Source organism: Acanthopagrus latus, chromosome 11, assembly GCF_904848185.1.
Source record: "Acanthopagrus latus isolate v.2019 chromosome 11, fAcaLat1.1, whole genome shotgun sequence".
NCBI classification, from domain to species: domain Eukaryota; kingdom Metazoa; phylum Chordata; class Actinopteri; order Spariformes; family Sparidae; genus Acanthopagrus; species Acanthopagrus latus.
In genome coordinates, this window is record NC_051049.1 from 21,564,480 (window position 1) to 21,580,712 (window position 16,233).

At 37.6% G+C, this 16,233-nt stretch overlaps 2 protein-coding genes across 2 annotated transcripts in view; one reads left to right on the top strand and one right to left on the bottom strand.

Annotated features, from left to right (window-relative positions):
* Positions 1-9,970, top strand: LOC119028204. Its single transcript, XM_037113886.1, has 13 exons — positions 1-96; positions 4,716-4,742; positions 4,851-5,117; positions 5,260-5,505; positions 5,599-5,709; positions 6,029-6,157; positions 6,277-6,429; positions 7,043-7,189; positions 7,913-8,130; positions 8,249-8,309; positions 8,442-8,544; positions 8,664-8,701; positions 8,852-9,970. The coding sequence occupies exons 1-13, from the start codon at positions 36-38 to the stop codon at positions 8,893-8,895; spliced, it is 1,605 nt and encodes a 534-aa protein (XP_036969781.1). The 5' UTR covers positions 1-35; the 3' UTR covers positions 8,896-9,970.
* Positions 9,971-14,760: 4,790 nt separating this feature from the next.
* nek7 (NIMA-related kinase 7) overlaps positions 14,761-16,233 on the bottom strand; it is a 74,266-nt gene continuing 72,793 nt past the window's right edge. Inside the window, exon 10 of the mRNA XM_037113889.1 lies at positions 14,761-15,311. Within this exon, the coding sequence (XP_036969784.1) occupies positions 15,267-15,311 (45 nt within the window). The 3' untranslated portion in view covers positions 14,761-15,266. The remainder of the gene's footprint in view (positions 15,312-16,233) is intronic.

The window sequence follows — 16,233 nt, forward strand, 5'->3', positions numbered from 1 at the left end:
CTTTTTTGTAGCAGTGCGCTCCCTGACTCCTGGACATGGCAGGTCTCTGTGGTGTCCAGGTCCTGCTGCTCTGGGCTGGAGTCACGTTGGCCAACAGTAAGTAACCATCTTCAACATCATCATCATCATCAGTTTTTGTTTTTTAATAATAGGGCCGTGTCATCCCATATTTTGTAGTGAGTGATCATTTATGTGAGATTTGCAAATTTTTGTTTTTGAATTTTGAAAATTTAGATGAATATAATTTTCAGTTCAGCGTCGCTTTATTAACAGACAGTAGTCTCGAAACAGTTTGAGATTACTTTTCTTATTCAATCAATTAAAGTGAGGACGAATTCCAAAATTGCACAATAGCTGTCGCATCCACAGAACAGAACAAAATCACAGAGTATACAGATCTCAGCATTTCTGATGGACGTCTGATGAAGTAGATTATATAAAATATATGTGAAGAATGTGGATCCAGGATGACGAACGATCACTCTGACACAATCTGTAAAACAGAAGAGAGCATCGATCCATAAAGGCCCAAGGATCCATACTTCTCGTCTAAAGAATATTTGAAACACTGAGTAAGATAACGCCTTCAAAATAAAAACTCATGTTATTAGACTAATTAACAGTACAACATTTCATATAAAACAGCTGTGAACTTTTGATAACCCTTAACCATGGGGCAGTTGTAGCTCAGCGGGTAGAGCAGGTCGACTAGTGATCGGAAGGTTGCTGGTTCAAATCCCTGCTCTGGGCAGTGCTGAGCTGCATGCTGCATGTCGAAGTGTCCTTGAGGGAGTACCCTGCCCTCACCAAGGCTGGGATTGGCTCCAGCAACAACACCCCGCAACCCCATGGAAAGGGATAAGCGGCTCGGACAATGACACGACACGACACGACACAACTTCTTTGCAGCAAACAGCTGAGGATTTATTGAAAGTGTGGTCTTGGTCTTGAGGGGAAAGCAGAGACTTAAAACACAGACAATGAACAGGTGAGGGGAGAGAGAGGAGGGAGGAGGCCAGGTGTGGTAACGAAGGGGAGGAGCACATGAGAAAACATGAAGGGAACAATACAGAGGGAGCCAGAGGGGAGAACATAGGAGAAACGTAAAGGACACAGAGGGTCATGGAAAATCAACACAAAGACATAAATCAAATACAAGGAACCAAATACCAGACACAAGAACACAACACAAAGAACATGAATCCAAAGTCATGACAGATGAGAGTAGATCCCAACATGGCTGATGAATAGGTGACAGGTAGTTCAGAAAATACATTTATCTGTACTTAAAGTGGGGTTAGGTATAGTGGTAAAGTGCAAAAAGTATGAATGAACCTGATGTTTTTAAATTGTTTTCTAACATCTAAAATGTGTTTGCATTTTCTAGCTGATATGCATTTTCTAGCTGATCCAGTGACACTGTGTGACTCTAACTTTCATTTTCAAATCAGCCATCTGTTACATTTAGCACCTGTGTAGGTCTTACTTTGAAATGTTAATTTTTGACTCAACTCACCAAATACTGACACGGGTCAGATGCCGTTCCCAAGAATGTGATTCAAAAATTAACTTTTCTTACAAATATGACCTTTTAAAAGGTGCACTTTATAGTAAAGACAAAAATGTTCACTTGATATACAGTACTTTCATAACTGAACAAGCTAAATCAGAGGGAATTAAGGTCCTAGAAAGGTGGCTACTCAGACGGCTCATAAGTAAGACTTATGAAACTGTGTTGTCCCATGATGACAGTTTGTTTAATCACCTCCTTCAGTCGTGAAAATCAATGAATCAAGATTATTTTTCCCCAAAAAACTATGTAGTTCCCCTTTAATTTGGGTCAGCAAAAATAATTTAATTCATTATCAGCTGTTTTTTTAAATCAAGATTTCAGTACTTTTAAAATGTAAAAAGTAAAATGCCCCGCGACCCTGCAGAGGATTAAGCGGCGTACATATAATGTGTACAGATGATGGATGGATGGATGGACAGTAAAATGAAAATTGTGATGCAAAAATGATCATTTCTACTAATTGTGAATCATGTCAATCAATTCCAGTGTGTTTTATATATATATTTATGTGTGTGTGTGTGTGTGTGTGTGTGTGTGTGTCATGCAGCGCGATTTTATTTCTATGTCTGATCCAACCCTGATAAGTCAGAATCCAACCCAATGACAGACATCAGGTTTAACTCGTCTAATTGATGGTCTCTGTTTGTTTACTTGCTCACACAGAGGCGACATATTCATATTAAAGTGAGGCTGTTTCATAAAGTTCCTTGTAGTACGTTTAACACTGTTTGAGTCTGTAAATGTAACTGTAACTTCAGCAGCATGTTCAACATCTACAGGAAAAAAAACCTTTAAAATCACATTTCAATAATATGATGATAATAATAATATAATGATTAAAAAGTGTTTTTGCAGGTTACACTGTCACAGCGACCACGCTCCTGCGTCAAACTCAACACCACAATCTCTGATAAATATGCCATCGAAATAAATAAAGAGCTGAAGACCGGGAAATATACTGCTCAGCATTCTGTTGAAAACCTCTTCACCGTGATTTTCCTTGATGACATTTGTTGATCGCAGAGGTGAAGAAATACATTGTGACTCTGGTGGAGACACAGCTCTGTTGATGAGTGAATCTGGGGAGTAAATAAATCCTTCTGAAACATTTGTGCAACATTTTTAGGCAAGGAAGACAAACATGCCACTGTGGCCTTGAGTATCTCTGTGAAGACTCACAAGGTTATCGTTACCATTTAATAATATGGATAATGTACGCATCAGCCTGTTTGTCTGTACAAACATTTCCACAATCTACCAACCAGAAGATAAGTCGACCCAGAAGAAGCATGTCTGTGGAAACATCACAACCTAAACTACAACAGAACATTAAACACATAAAATATGTAGTTCAGATACACCATGCGTCAGACTCGGCACAATCATATAACAGTCAGTACTTCCTGCACATATCAGATAATCTGAGGTTCAACATCGCGGAAGTTAAACAGAAAAACCACTCAGGAAGCAGAGAGTGTGAACTGTCAATTTCCACTTCATTACTGAACCAAATATGAAGAGGTGGCAAAAGTACACACATTCGTTACTCAAGAAGTACAGATGGCAGTGTAAAAAAGAATCTGGTAAGAGTAGAAGTACGCAACTTCTCTATTCAAGTGAAAGTAATATAAGTATAAAAGTAAAAAGTGTCCCTCTGAAGTAGATTTCTACCAGCAATTTCTGTGCAAAGCGAACTGAACAGCACGTCACGTTAATGTAAATCAAAGACTATTCAACTTAAAGGTAGAATCAGTAGGATTTCTCAGAGTCGTTCCTAAACGCACCACAAAGATACTGTATCTAATTGTTGAGTCTCATTCTCAGGACGTCAAATGTTTGGGTTTGGTAAAGCATCTCGAGCAGAAACGGTGAGAAAATTAGAAAAATCCAGGCAGATACACATTAGTGTCGAACATGACTTTTCTCCCCTGTTTCCATCTTATTTCATCTTTTGTGATGTTTCTTCGCATCACATTTGTGTGATGTTGTAAGATGGGATCCAATGACACAAAATAGAAACAGTCAATAATCCCCCTCAAATGCATTCAAACTGAAGTTATGAGCCTGATTTTAAAAAATGTAAGGAGTAGAAAGTATATATATTTGTCTTAAAAATGTTAGGAGTAAAAGTAAAACAATATCAGAATAATATTCAAGTTAAGTAATTGTACTTTGTCACTTCCCAACCTGACAAAATGTTAGAGAGTTAATCTACTCCGTACAAAGAGGATCTACAGAATATGTGAGATGCGTCTTCCACTTTTACTCGACTTAACTGTGTGGAACGTTTCTTTAACCTTCACTGAGAGCTTCCGTGACAGACGAGCGGCACACTGGCCACAGCCTCCATCACCGCTATGCACCAGTCGTAGTACATACGCAGCACTCACAGCCCTGTGTACACACACTGAAGTCAATCAGCTGCGTTGAGAGCTGTACTGATATTTCAGCCTACTTGTGGCTCTTTACTTTCTTTGAGCACAGGGTAGGTCAGATAGAGAAGCACATTGAAAATAAACTAGAACTGAAATGAGCGATTAAAAGTGGCCGTCTGACAGTGAGGAGGTTTTAAAAGTGTGTCAACAAGTTTCTCTCATTTGTCTGTCAGGGTCTGTCAGGTCAGAGTCTTTATTAACTGTTGTTTAAAAATCAAATCAACTCTATGAAGGGGCTAAGCTAGGTAGCTGTGGGTGCAGCATTATGACAACTCTGCATCACTGTACTGCACATTGAGACAATCCTGAGAACGTCAGCATCCTTCAGGTGACTTGGATGATGTTTTACTGTCAGGACTTTAGCAATAAGTCCAAAACCAGGAAGAATTTGAACTCAGAGCAGCAGCTGTGAGGTCCAACTGAACACGTGCAGATGAATACCGCATTTCCTCCGCAGACTATGAATCTGCTCTTGCCCGATGCTGCTGTGTTTTTGTTTTATCTCTTGCTTGAAGACATAAATGAGACTAAGGAGTGACAGGGAGCAACACCAGCTCTGCAACCAGAGGAAACAGAATGTTTGTTGTCTCCAACACTAGCAGGAAATGCAGCGTTTTTTCAAAGTTATTTTGGAAGGCTATTTCAAAGTGTTATAATCATAGATGAATCATTTCGCTTTTCTAATTCTATTTGAATTCATTCTTTAGCCCCACCAGTCTCTCCACCTCCACTGTGTGAGTATCAGTCTTACGTTTTCATGAACCAGAGATTTTAAGAAGACATCTCATCAAGTGGTTTATAAAAACTAAGAGATTTCATTGTTCTGTGGATTTTGTTGGCAGGTTCTTACACTGTTACACCCATCAAGTTTGGCCTCCAGATTGACATCACAAGCTCTCCCCCTGGTCACTACACCATAAAGATTAATGAAGTGGGGCAACAAGAGACTGGAAAGAAATTCAACGCTGACTTCGGTCAAACCTCATCACATGACATCACACACCTGAAGCCCTGTACTGAATATGAGCATTATGTGATGTTTAATGATGGCACTGATGGACAAACACCCTGTAGCAGCACTGAACATAAAACAAGGACATCTAGCATGAGTAAGTAAAAATAATTCATACTGTTGAATTGCAACTTACTTTTACTTTAAGAAGTGAACCTGTGTGTGAAACTGACCATCTGTGCATCACTTGTCTATCTGTGTGTGAAACTGACCATCTGTGCATCACTTGTCTATCGCAGGTCAAAGTGACATTAAAGACGTCAGCAACACTTCACCATGCGTCCCTGGATCTGTTTGTTACTGGAGTGAATGGGACATCAGCTCCTCCATGTCAACATCAGATCATATTACAGCTCAGTCGTGCACAAGTGACAGTAAAATATTCTGCATCAAACCTGCTTTCAATGATATTTGCTCAGATTTGACCACAACCTTCACTTCAGGAAACTGTTCTTCCTTCAGACTCACCAGAAACATCCCTGTTGGTATGTAGTGCAGAGTCCTCCTGTATTTCTGCATGTGGTGGAGACATTACTCCATCGTGTTTTAATGTATGTGCTGTTTTCTATCTTCTACAGGTTTCTTAAATCCAAGTGATATAACTTCAACAGTTCAATCTAAACTTCCTGCAAAGATAGACACAACATTACCTTCACAGTGTCGTCTCACCACTGATTACACCTGTCAGGGTAAGTGGAGAGACAAGAAGTACAGAGACTTTGTCTGTCACCAACACTATGAATGGATTTACATGAAAATCCTTAAAGGCAGAATGCACCATGAGATCACGCTGTGAAAAAAGACAAAAACAACAGATATGATGATAAAAATCAGTTGTATTTAAAATCTTTTGGGGTAAGAGGAAGTCGAGTTGTTGTGATCGTGAACAGGTGATTTATTTATTTGCTGTCCACATCTGAATCTAATCTGACTCCAAAGTGTAACTGCTCACAGGCGCTGTGTGGAAGCAGCTGATGAAGAAATGTTGTAATTCTTGTTTCTCCTCAGAAAATGGACAAATCAAGGAACTGTCTGAGCTGGAGCCCTTCACAGACTACAGCTGTATCGGCCACATTAAGGACATGAACAACGACACCATAATAAACACAACTGATATCCCCGTCAGGATTAACTGTGGTATGTTGAGATTCACTTCACCTCAGTGAGATGAGAAGAACAATCATCTTGTATCCAAAGATATCTTTGGACAAAACACCAGATACTCAGTGTTACAGATTCATAATGTGTCCTAACAGATCTTCAAATAATCAACATGAAGACAGGTGCAACCAACACCTCTGTCCATTTGAGTTGGACCACGACCAGTACCAACTGTCATGATGTTCTTCCAAAGTTTCCAAAGCTTTCTTATGACTGCAGCTGCTCACCTGCTCACAACACGCTTGAGTGTAAGTACGATTATTTAGACTAACTTTAAGGTGTCTCTGAATTATCTTATTGACTTCACAGGAATGCATCTTTGAAAGTCCTTGGAGATCATTTCAGTGAGCATTTTACCTAAATAGTGAAATATAGTGTGGACATTAGAATCCTCCATGGACCTTCAGTAAAGTGCTCCATGCTTTAGTGTCCTGAGTGACAGCAGGTGTAAAGAACCTGCAGCAGGTCAACAAGTTATGACATCACATGAACTGTGGCACAGAAATAACATGTCAGAGATTAAAATCTTTGTTTCTATATGAAGGAACGAGGTCAGAAAAAACACTTACTGCTAAAAGTTGCTGCACGGTTAAAGATGAGCTGGTTGTTCATCAGAAAGACGTCTGATTATATTTAGCCTCAGTTTTCACAGGCTGGTTATTTGATTGATTGATCACTCAGTCAGTTGGTCGGTCGATCAGTTGGTGGATTGATTGATTGACTGACTGATTTTCTGACTCCATTTTCTAGTCACTTAATAGGTAACTTGACTGACAAAACAGTCTGCTGTATGTTTTCTTAATTGTTTGTTTCATTTTTATTCAATCAAACAATAAACCAGATAATAAAACTGTGTTACAGTGATTGTTTTCAAAGATCCACCAGGAGGAACATGTGAGATTAAAGGATTGCAATCGTACACCAACCACACCTGTACAGTCCAACCCAAATACAACAACAACCTTGAGGGAACATCAGCTGAAGTTAGACAGAAAACTGAGACTGGAAGTAAGTGTGAAAATCTTTTGGAGGAGATTACAACAACACATGTCTCATACAAACAGACTATCCTGACAGTTTATTCATTCATCCTTTGTGTTTCACATAGTGTTGAAGTTTTTACTTTTGTTACTGTTTGTTTGTCCAACGTGCTGCAGTACAGAAAGTCGTTCAGAGTAATACAATTTTTTTCAGGGTTCAACTGTAATCAGTTACAATGAGCATTGTGGCAAATAATGGCTCTGTCTTTTAGAAATCCATTTCAGAGTATTAACTTTAAAAGGAAATGAAAAAACATTCTTTCTGTTAATTTAATAATAATGATCTTAAACAGCTGATTGTATTCACTCATCATGTAAAAGCGCTATTTGTAACAAATTAGATTTCTGAGTCTCATTCCCAGAGCATCAGTTTTTGTGAGAGTCAAAAATCCACTTTTCTTACAAACAGCACATTTAAATATTTCAGAACACAGAGATAATACTATTTCTGTTGTCATATTTTTATACTGTATTGCATTTGAGTTTAAAATTAGTCATTTTTAGTGCAAAATGTTTCAAATTGTTTCCTTTGCACATTTTGTATTTGTATCATTACTGACAACCAGCACAACTGACCTGGCAAAACACTAAAGAGTGATTATGCTTCTGTTTAAATGAAACTATAATATCACTGTGAGTTAGCACACAGCGTTGTATCTGAAGGGAAATATGTTCTTTTTCTTTTGTAAAGTACCAGATGCTGTTACCATTGTGTGGATGCAAAGTCCAGAGAAAAACGTGATTAAAGCAGACTGTTATCATCCAGGACGTTTTAACGGACCTGAGAAGAAATTCATTGCTCGTCTTTATGTTAGTGGTGAAGCTCTGAAGCTGCTTAAAGAAGAAACGCAAGAGAATTGTTATTTTGTATTCAAAGATCTGAGCAATTCTACCACCCACATGGTGAAGGTTTGTATAATCCAAATTTCCAAACACACATTTCCAAAACACAAAATGATCCCCCCTTTATTCCTCATCTGTCTTCAAATGGTTTAATCCTTAATAGCCACAGTTTCTCTCTTTCTAGGTGACTGCTTTCAATGGAGAATATGAGAGCAGCCCCTTCATACAGTATGATTACACAAGCTGTACGTGCACTTTCACTTTCATTTCACGTGTTTTGATCCGACTCGAAGTGCACACATCGATTTATGTAAATTGTATCTTAAATATGACAACTGCCACTTTTTTATTCTTCTCTTCTAACTATCATTTTACAGACAAGACAAACGGAATTGTCTTTATTTTTCGGCTCAGCCTCATCACCATTGGCATCATCATCATGATCACATTTGTGGTCATCTACAACAGAAAGTCCAGAGAGTAAAGATCACTCCCGCTCCAGTTTGACTTTCAGATTGTTTTGGATTTATTTAACAGAAATTAGTTTTAATTTCCTGTAAATCATCATAATCTTCTGTTATAACACTTTTTCTCCACAGTGATGCGATTGTAGATGTGAGGCTTCAATCAACAGCAGGTGAGTAAACTTCCATTTTAATGTTTTTATTTCCCACAACCGTCACATTCAGCAGCTTCAAACAATTCCATGATATTTATGCTGTTAGGTTATTAGATCACGTTATCAAATAAGAATACAATTAAAGTATTTCCGTTTTGTTTGTTGTAGTTTATGTTGATGAACGGCATCCTGGATTGAGAAAACGGGCCTGATGGAGCTGCCTGCTGAACCATCACTTACTCTTTCTGCTTGGTTCATTAAATATTCAGTACGTTGCAGGTCTCACTGCCATTTTATGCTTTAATTACATTTCTGCTGTTGTTGTAAGTTACTATCATGTTTCCCCACTTTTACAGTTCTTCTATAAATCACGTTTTGATGCAGAACAGTAGTGACATCACAGATATAATAATGATAGAAACAAGTATACAATTATATAAATATCATGTTAATTAGTCTAATTTCCAAGTACATACCAGACAATAGTATTGACAAAAATTATATTCATGTAAATTTCACTCTATCTGCTGATGGAAATTCATTTGGAGTCTAGATGAACCGAGTGCCAAGCATCTCTTCTCTCTGAGATGACTGTTTTTGTACATGATCTCTGTATGTGTGTGTTTGTAAGCTTAAAATGTGGTTAAGCAGTTATGTGTCATCATTGTTAGCAGGTATTAGCAGGACAAGACTGCATCAACAGACACATAGACACTCAGCACACCTTTTTTTGGGGGGGGGGCCTCCCTACTCACAAATGTAACAACACAGAGAACAAAGTGACCTAACTGCTCCATGAGTATAATCATGTTAACTGATTTAAAGGTGCAGTATGTAGGAACTGACCACCTGTAATATTCCCCACAGTAACTGCTAGTGACTGTATTGTATATCCATCCCTGACTGTAGCAACCATTAGCTTGTTAGCTCAGCTAGCCAGGCTACCTAATGTTTGTGTTTAGACAGTTAGCACAGGAGCTTTGGACGGCTGGGAGAGAGAGGTTTTCAGTCCTGGAACTAGCTGCTTAGCATGCTAACTTCAGCAGATATCTCTGTAACACTATACATAGGTGGCTCTGAAATCACAATGGTTATTTCCTCACATGCTAATACATTCAGTTTGATAACATATTTTTAAAAATGTTTTACACAAAAATTGTTACACATTGCACCTTTCAGTTTAGCTATATATTTCAGCTTATCTCATCTATAGTTTGCTATTCAAACGCAAACCACTACCCATGTATTCAAGCTACTGTGTATGTTCAAAAATGAATAAATAATAATATAAACAATGAAATAAAGATTTGTATTTTTATATTTTGTTAGTATGTTAAAATATATGTTAAACATTATTTATTGTAGGCAGTTCAAGTTTTGTTTTTTCCCCCCTAGTGGCAAGGAGGCCCTCGGCATGTGCCTCGATCCTGCCAAAGGTATAAATGTTTAGATAGCTTTCTATTCCTGAAATACTCCAATCACATGGACAGCCAATAAAAGTGACTGCAGGGTGGAGCTAAGCAAGTCCAGACAAAACCTCCAGCATATGTTCTAGTACCAGTCTGGGTTACGTTGATAGCCATCGTGTGTTGAAGTTAGTTATATAAACATATTTCCCTTGAAGCTCATATCATTTGCTATCCCTAACCTAACGCTAAATTCAGGTCAAAGGACTGCCACCTTTTCCTGTGGTGTTTACACTTTGTTGTTGAGGAGACACTGGCCTATCCAGTTTAAGCAAAACTAATAAGCAAAACAAGCAAAACTGGTAACTTAATAGAAACTCTGAATCATAATCATCTAAAGTAAATGTAGAAATAAATCAATAAACTGCAGGTCTGCAGCTAAATGATAAGAGCTGGACTTGGTTACATTTGGCATTTCATAACTACAACTGTGTGTCCTTTTTTACAACTGCACTTGTTGGCAGTCAAGTCATGATCTAAACATTCAGTGATGCCCATTCAAAACATTAGATGAGAAATGAGGAATGAATGCTCCAAGCACTCACTTCAATTTCCAAAGAGTTTTGAAAGCTTTATTGCATTTAGATGGCATACAAGGCATTTGTGATGAATGTCTTCAATTTGACATGAAATATTCAGAAAACAACCAAACTACCAAAACAATAAATATCAATCCCAATTTTTGACTTCCTGGAAAATCCCTAGACACTTCAAAACCAACTTGACAAAGGAGAGAACTGTCGTGTGTTACATCAAGACAAAAGATTGCCCTTTGTCAAGAAATGGCCCTAATGCTTAAAGTGACTTTGCACTGTTTTATGAAAAAAAAAACCCTGAAGAGGAGAAAAAAAAATAAAGTAAAATAACAAAAATAATGAATCTCCCTTTTCTGTGCATCCACATAAAACCTAACTACTACTGCATGGATATATTTTAAGGCAATGCAACCTGCATCTGCACTGCGTGTTGCATGTTCTTATCTAATAAGATGACAGATAACATACGCATTTAGTTTTAAAAGAAGACAAGACATCGAAATACACTGCAAATACAGACTAACAGCCATTCAATGTCTTTTCTCTGCTCTTTTCCTTACAGTGCTTTGGATTTATGACGGACTTCTTGAGTCGATGCAAAAGAAAGAACATTTTGGAATTCTGCTGCTGAATTGACCGATTCATTAAGGGAACTCTGTACAGCATCAAAACTTAACATTTTAAAGACAAGTGCTTTAAAGCTAAACTAAAAGGTGTTGATGCTTTACAGATAATATCATTGAGAGCATAGAGACAGAAGATAAACAGCACTGTGGTGATGAAAAGTCAGATTAGTGAAATGGAAACATTTTTACTGCACTGGAAGAGAAATGCTAGGTGTACAGACAAATTTTCCCACGATAACGAGTTAATTTAATTGACGGGATAATTTTCTTGAGATCTTGAGATAACGAAACTTTGTTTTCCCGAGATAACGATATAATTAATTTGAGATCTTGAGAAAAAAAATGATATTGTAGTTTATCAAATCATTGCAGGAAACATCATTCAGTGTAGCAATGTCAGTGGAGCAGGAGCACATCGATCATCGCATCACATATCTGTTCAATCAAGGCCTGACACAGACTGATGTCATTGTTAACTACACAGCTGACCAGCTACGAGGTCCCATATGCTATAGACTGAGAGACAGGGAGTGACACACATATTTGTTGTTTGTTGTTTTCTTCTTCTTTGTTATTACTGTTATGGACAACAGACTACTTGTTTTAACTGTAGCCTGTTACTTTATTACTGTTTTAATGACATGACATGATTCAATATACTACACTATGGTTTTGATCTCAAATTAACTATATTGTTATCTCTGGAAAACAAAGTTTTGTTAACTTGAGATCTCGAGGAAATTATCCCGTTATCTCAGGAAAACAAGTGAAATTAAGTCATTATCACGGGAAAACGGAGGAGATAAAATGCATGAATGCATGGCCATTTAGGGCTTCTGTAATACCTTGCTACGGGAGGAAATGGTTTTTGGTGTCAGTGACTATGGTAAACAGCGAGACATGAAGCTGCTTTTGTTACAGCCTCTACAACTCCTTCTAGGCTGTCAAAAAAAGACACATTTTGAATTTTTCAAAGATGATACATAGGTGTCAAACTGACTTACATTCAGAGTGTTGTGGAGACATTTGCCCATGTTCTCCCCCCAGCATGTCCTTTAAATGATCCTTCTTTTCCTAAAACATTCATTAGACGTGATCACCCTGCCTGCCTTCTAATACCAGGGTAGAAAGTGCAACACAACAACGCTTCAACCATCAATAACACCCTGTTACATCTCTTTTGGTGCAACTGGGTGAAGGTTTCTTCACTCCTGTTTAACCCTTGCTCACAAAGTTTCTGTGGTCTTTTCCTGTGCTGCTCACTGACAACAGGTCTAATTAGACCCACCAAAAGCCTACAAGGTCATTTTTAAGGAAAGTAGAATTGATTATCTATTTTGATGATAGGTAACAGATAACACTAAACCTTTCTTTCTTTCTTTTTACTAATTTTCCATTACACCTGCTATAAACAGTATCTGCTCAAACCAGCTGAGGAAGAACAGCTTTACTTCTCCACATGACAATATAGAAATCAATAGGCTTGGGCAATATCCAAAATCTTAGATCACAATATTGTCCCGCCCCAAATATCGCAATATCATTGGACTCAGCAGGTGAATTGGGGCTGAGGTGAGACCACAAACCTGTTAACTACTATTAGTAGTTAACTACTGCTAATGGTAAAGACAACATATAGTCTCAAATCTCTTAGCATGCAGTTTTTTCTGCTTTAACCTGAAATGCTGCTGGTGAGCTGGCATTCTTCTTAGTAACTAAGTCCCCCCCCTCACCTCCACACACCATGACAGCATCTCCTGTCGTGCCTTCAACCAGCTCAGCCCTCAAACGTCCACGCACCTCACCTACCCTCGCCTCAAACTCTTCGATTCAAGCATTCAGTTCCACCACCGTCTCTGGTAATGTACTAAGCCTCAGTTTACAGTAGTTGTTGTGATTACGTGTCCGTGCAGCAAAAGATGGGGACACAGTTACAAAACTGATTTGAAACATTTTTCATTTAAACACTCCTCACCATGGCTGCTAAGCTAAAAGCATCAGTGAGCACCCTGTCTGGATGGGGAAAAGCTCGCCTAAAGGTGTAAATATCAAAAAATCTATTTGGGATCTGAATGCTGCAGCTGTGAAGCTACATAAGAGTGGACTACAAAATTTCCATCGGCATGGGAGTGAGCAGATAATGACTAGTGACTTTTGGGTGGCTAACAAAAAATAAAAATAAAGAGCTATGAAGAAAACAGATTCTACATATAGATAAAACAGGACATCATGTTCACCGTGGCTTATGGGAAATGGGGCTTCCTGTCACCATATATACAGCAGCGGTGAAGGCAGACTGTGGGCACAACATTATATGACTTGAAACCACAGATAAAGTGTAGTTCAAGAGGATAAAAAGCTCCGTCAGAAGGTGAAATAAGTCATTTCTTTCCTTAAAGCCTTAAAGAGAGAAAAATAAAACTTCCCTTTGGATGATTGAATGTCTCCGTATTGGACTGTCTTGCTTTTTTGTAGCAGTGCGCTCCCTGACTCCTGGACATGGCAGGTCTCTGTGGTGTCCAGGTCCTGCTGCTCTGGGCTGGAGTCACGTTGGCCAACAGTAAGTAACCATCTTCAACATCATCATCATCAGTTTTTGTTTTTTAATAATAGGGCCGTGTCATCCCATATTTTGTAGTGAGTGATCATTTATGTGAGATTTGATAATTTTTCGTTTTGAATTTTGAAAATGATAAAACACTATTTTAGATCAATATAATTTTCAGTTCAATGTCACTGTATTAACAGCCAGTAGTCTCGAAACAGTTGAGATTACTTTTCAAATCAATTAAAGTGAGGACGAACTTCCAAAAATGTGCAACAGCTGTCGCATCTACAGAACAGAACAGATCTCATACGGATCTCATTGACAGCATTTCTGATGAAAGTCTGATGAAGTAGATTATATAAAATATATGTAAAGAATGTGGATCCAGGAGGACGACCGAGCACTCCGACACAATCTGTAAAACAGAAGAGAGCAATGAGCCATAAAGGCCCATAGATCCATACTCCTGCATACTTTTTCAAAATAAAGACTCACGTTTAATGAGACTAATTCACAGTATAACATTTAATATAACCAGCTGTTAACTGAACTATATATTTTAATAACCTTACCCTTAACCTTTAACCTTGATTCATTTATGGTTTTATGGTTGTAATATAATGTGTAATATTTTGAATATTTTATATCATTTTAAATTGTCACTTGACATCAGTGTAAATGAGGCCCTCCCTCAATGATCCTCGAGTTAATCTTTGAGGTAATAAATGTAATATATATAACACATGTAAAAATCAGATTTTGTGTCATGACCAGAGCAATTATATAATAATTATTAATATTTATTCCTGAACACATCTTTCATATCCATATGTATCATTTTGAATTGTATAAGGACATTGGTTTACTGTGACTTCACAAGACTACACTTTCACACCTTTCGTCAAATTATGAATGAATGTATCCTTTATTTATTCAGGGAAAGTCAACTGAGAGCAAGCTCTATTTTCCAGTGACGCCCTCAGTACAAAATACATGAAAACACGTACACAATCTGGCCATAAATTACAATTACAATCAGACTGCAGAACATTGAGAAATAGGCACTTGAAACTATCCAAAGAAATAAGATGATTTACTTCAAGAGCACGCTGTAAGTCATTCCCTGAAAAGCAGTCTTCCCCAATTCGGTCCTTACAGTGGGAATGTTTTAAATCAAGGACTCTTATGAACAACTGTGCAAATTACAAGTTCTAAATGAGATAAAATTGGTGAGATAGTCGGGTAAAACATGCAGCAGGGCCTGGTAGATAAAGATCGCGCAGTGCTTTTCCCTCCTTACAGATAAAGATGGCCATCCAACTTTGTCGTAAAGAACACAGTGATGAGTTCTAAACCCATCACCTGTAATAATACGAAGTACAGAATGATAGACTGCATCAAGGGGCTTCAAAGTTGAGAGAGCAGCATGCATGTAGATGACATCAGCATAATCTAGAACAAGCAAAAGAAAAATGGACTGAACAAGTTGTCTTATGTCTACATTTTAAAGTAAAACATGCTCTGTTACTATAAAAGAATGAGAATTAGAATTATGAATTATGAATTTCTAAAGACAGCTTATCATCTATCCAGATGTAAAAAATAAGAACATTTTAAAATCTTCCTGTTGTTATGATCAGTGTAGATAATGATAAAATAAACAGAGTTAAAAAGCACTGACTGGATTTAACTGAATAAAAATGTGGGGAAGTTAAATTAAAAAGAAAAAAATCAACTATAGCATAAAAATAAAATTTAAGAAATGACTTCTTGTCATGTCTCCCCTCGAACGAGTGTACAAGCTATGTTTTCTGTTCTTCAAGACAAACTCATTTAATTTTGTATAATGAAGAAGAGGTTAGAGAATACAACAAATTCTTTGCATCAAACAGCTGAGGATTTATTGAAAGCCTGGTCTTGATCTCATGAAACAACTTGATGAGGCACCGTGCAGTACATGTGAAGAATTCCCTATTTGAGATGCTGATTATTTGTTAACATTAAGACAGATGAGAGTAGATTCCGGCTGATGAATAGGCAACAGATAGTTCAGAAAGTACATTTATCTGTACTTGTAAAGTGCAAAAAGTATGAATGAATTTGAAGTTTTTTAAATTGTTTTTTAACCTTTAAAATGTGTTTACATGTTCTAGCTGATCCAGTGTAACTGTGTGAGCGTCACTTTAATTTTTTTATCAGCCATCTGTTATATTCAGTACCTGTATTTTTGAATCATTTTAAATCTCTAACATCGAATTTTCCTTTTAGCTTGATTTTTACCGCCAAGTAATCGTTGGTGGCGTTACATCCAGCAGACCTACAGAGCAGCTTCTTTCGTCAGGCTGTGAGATGATTTATTCATCCTCAGCACTCT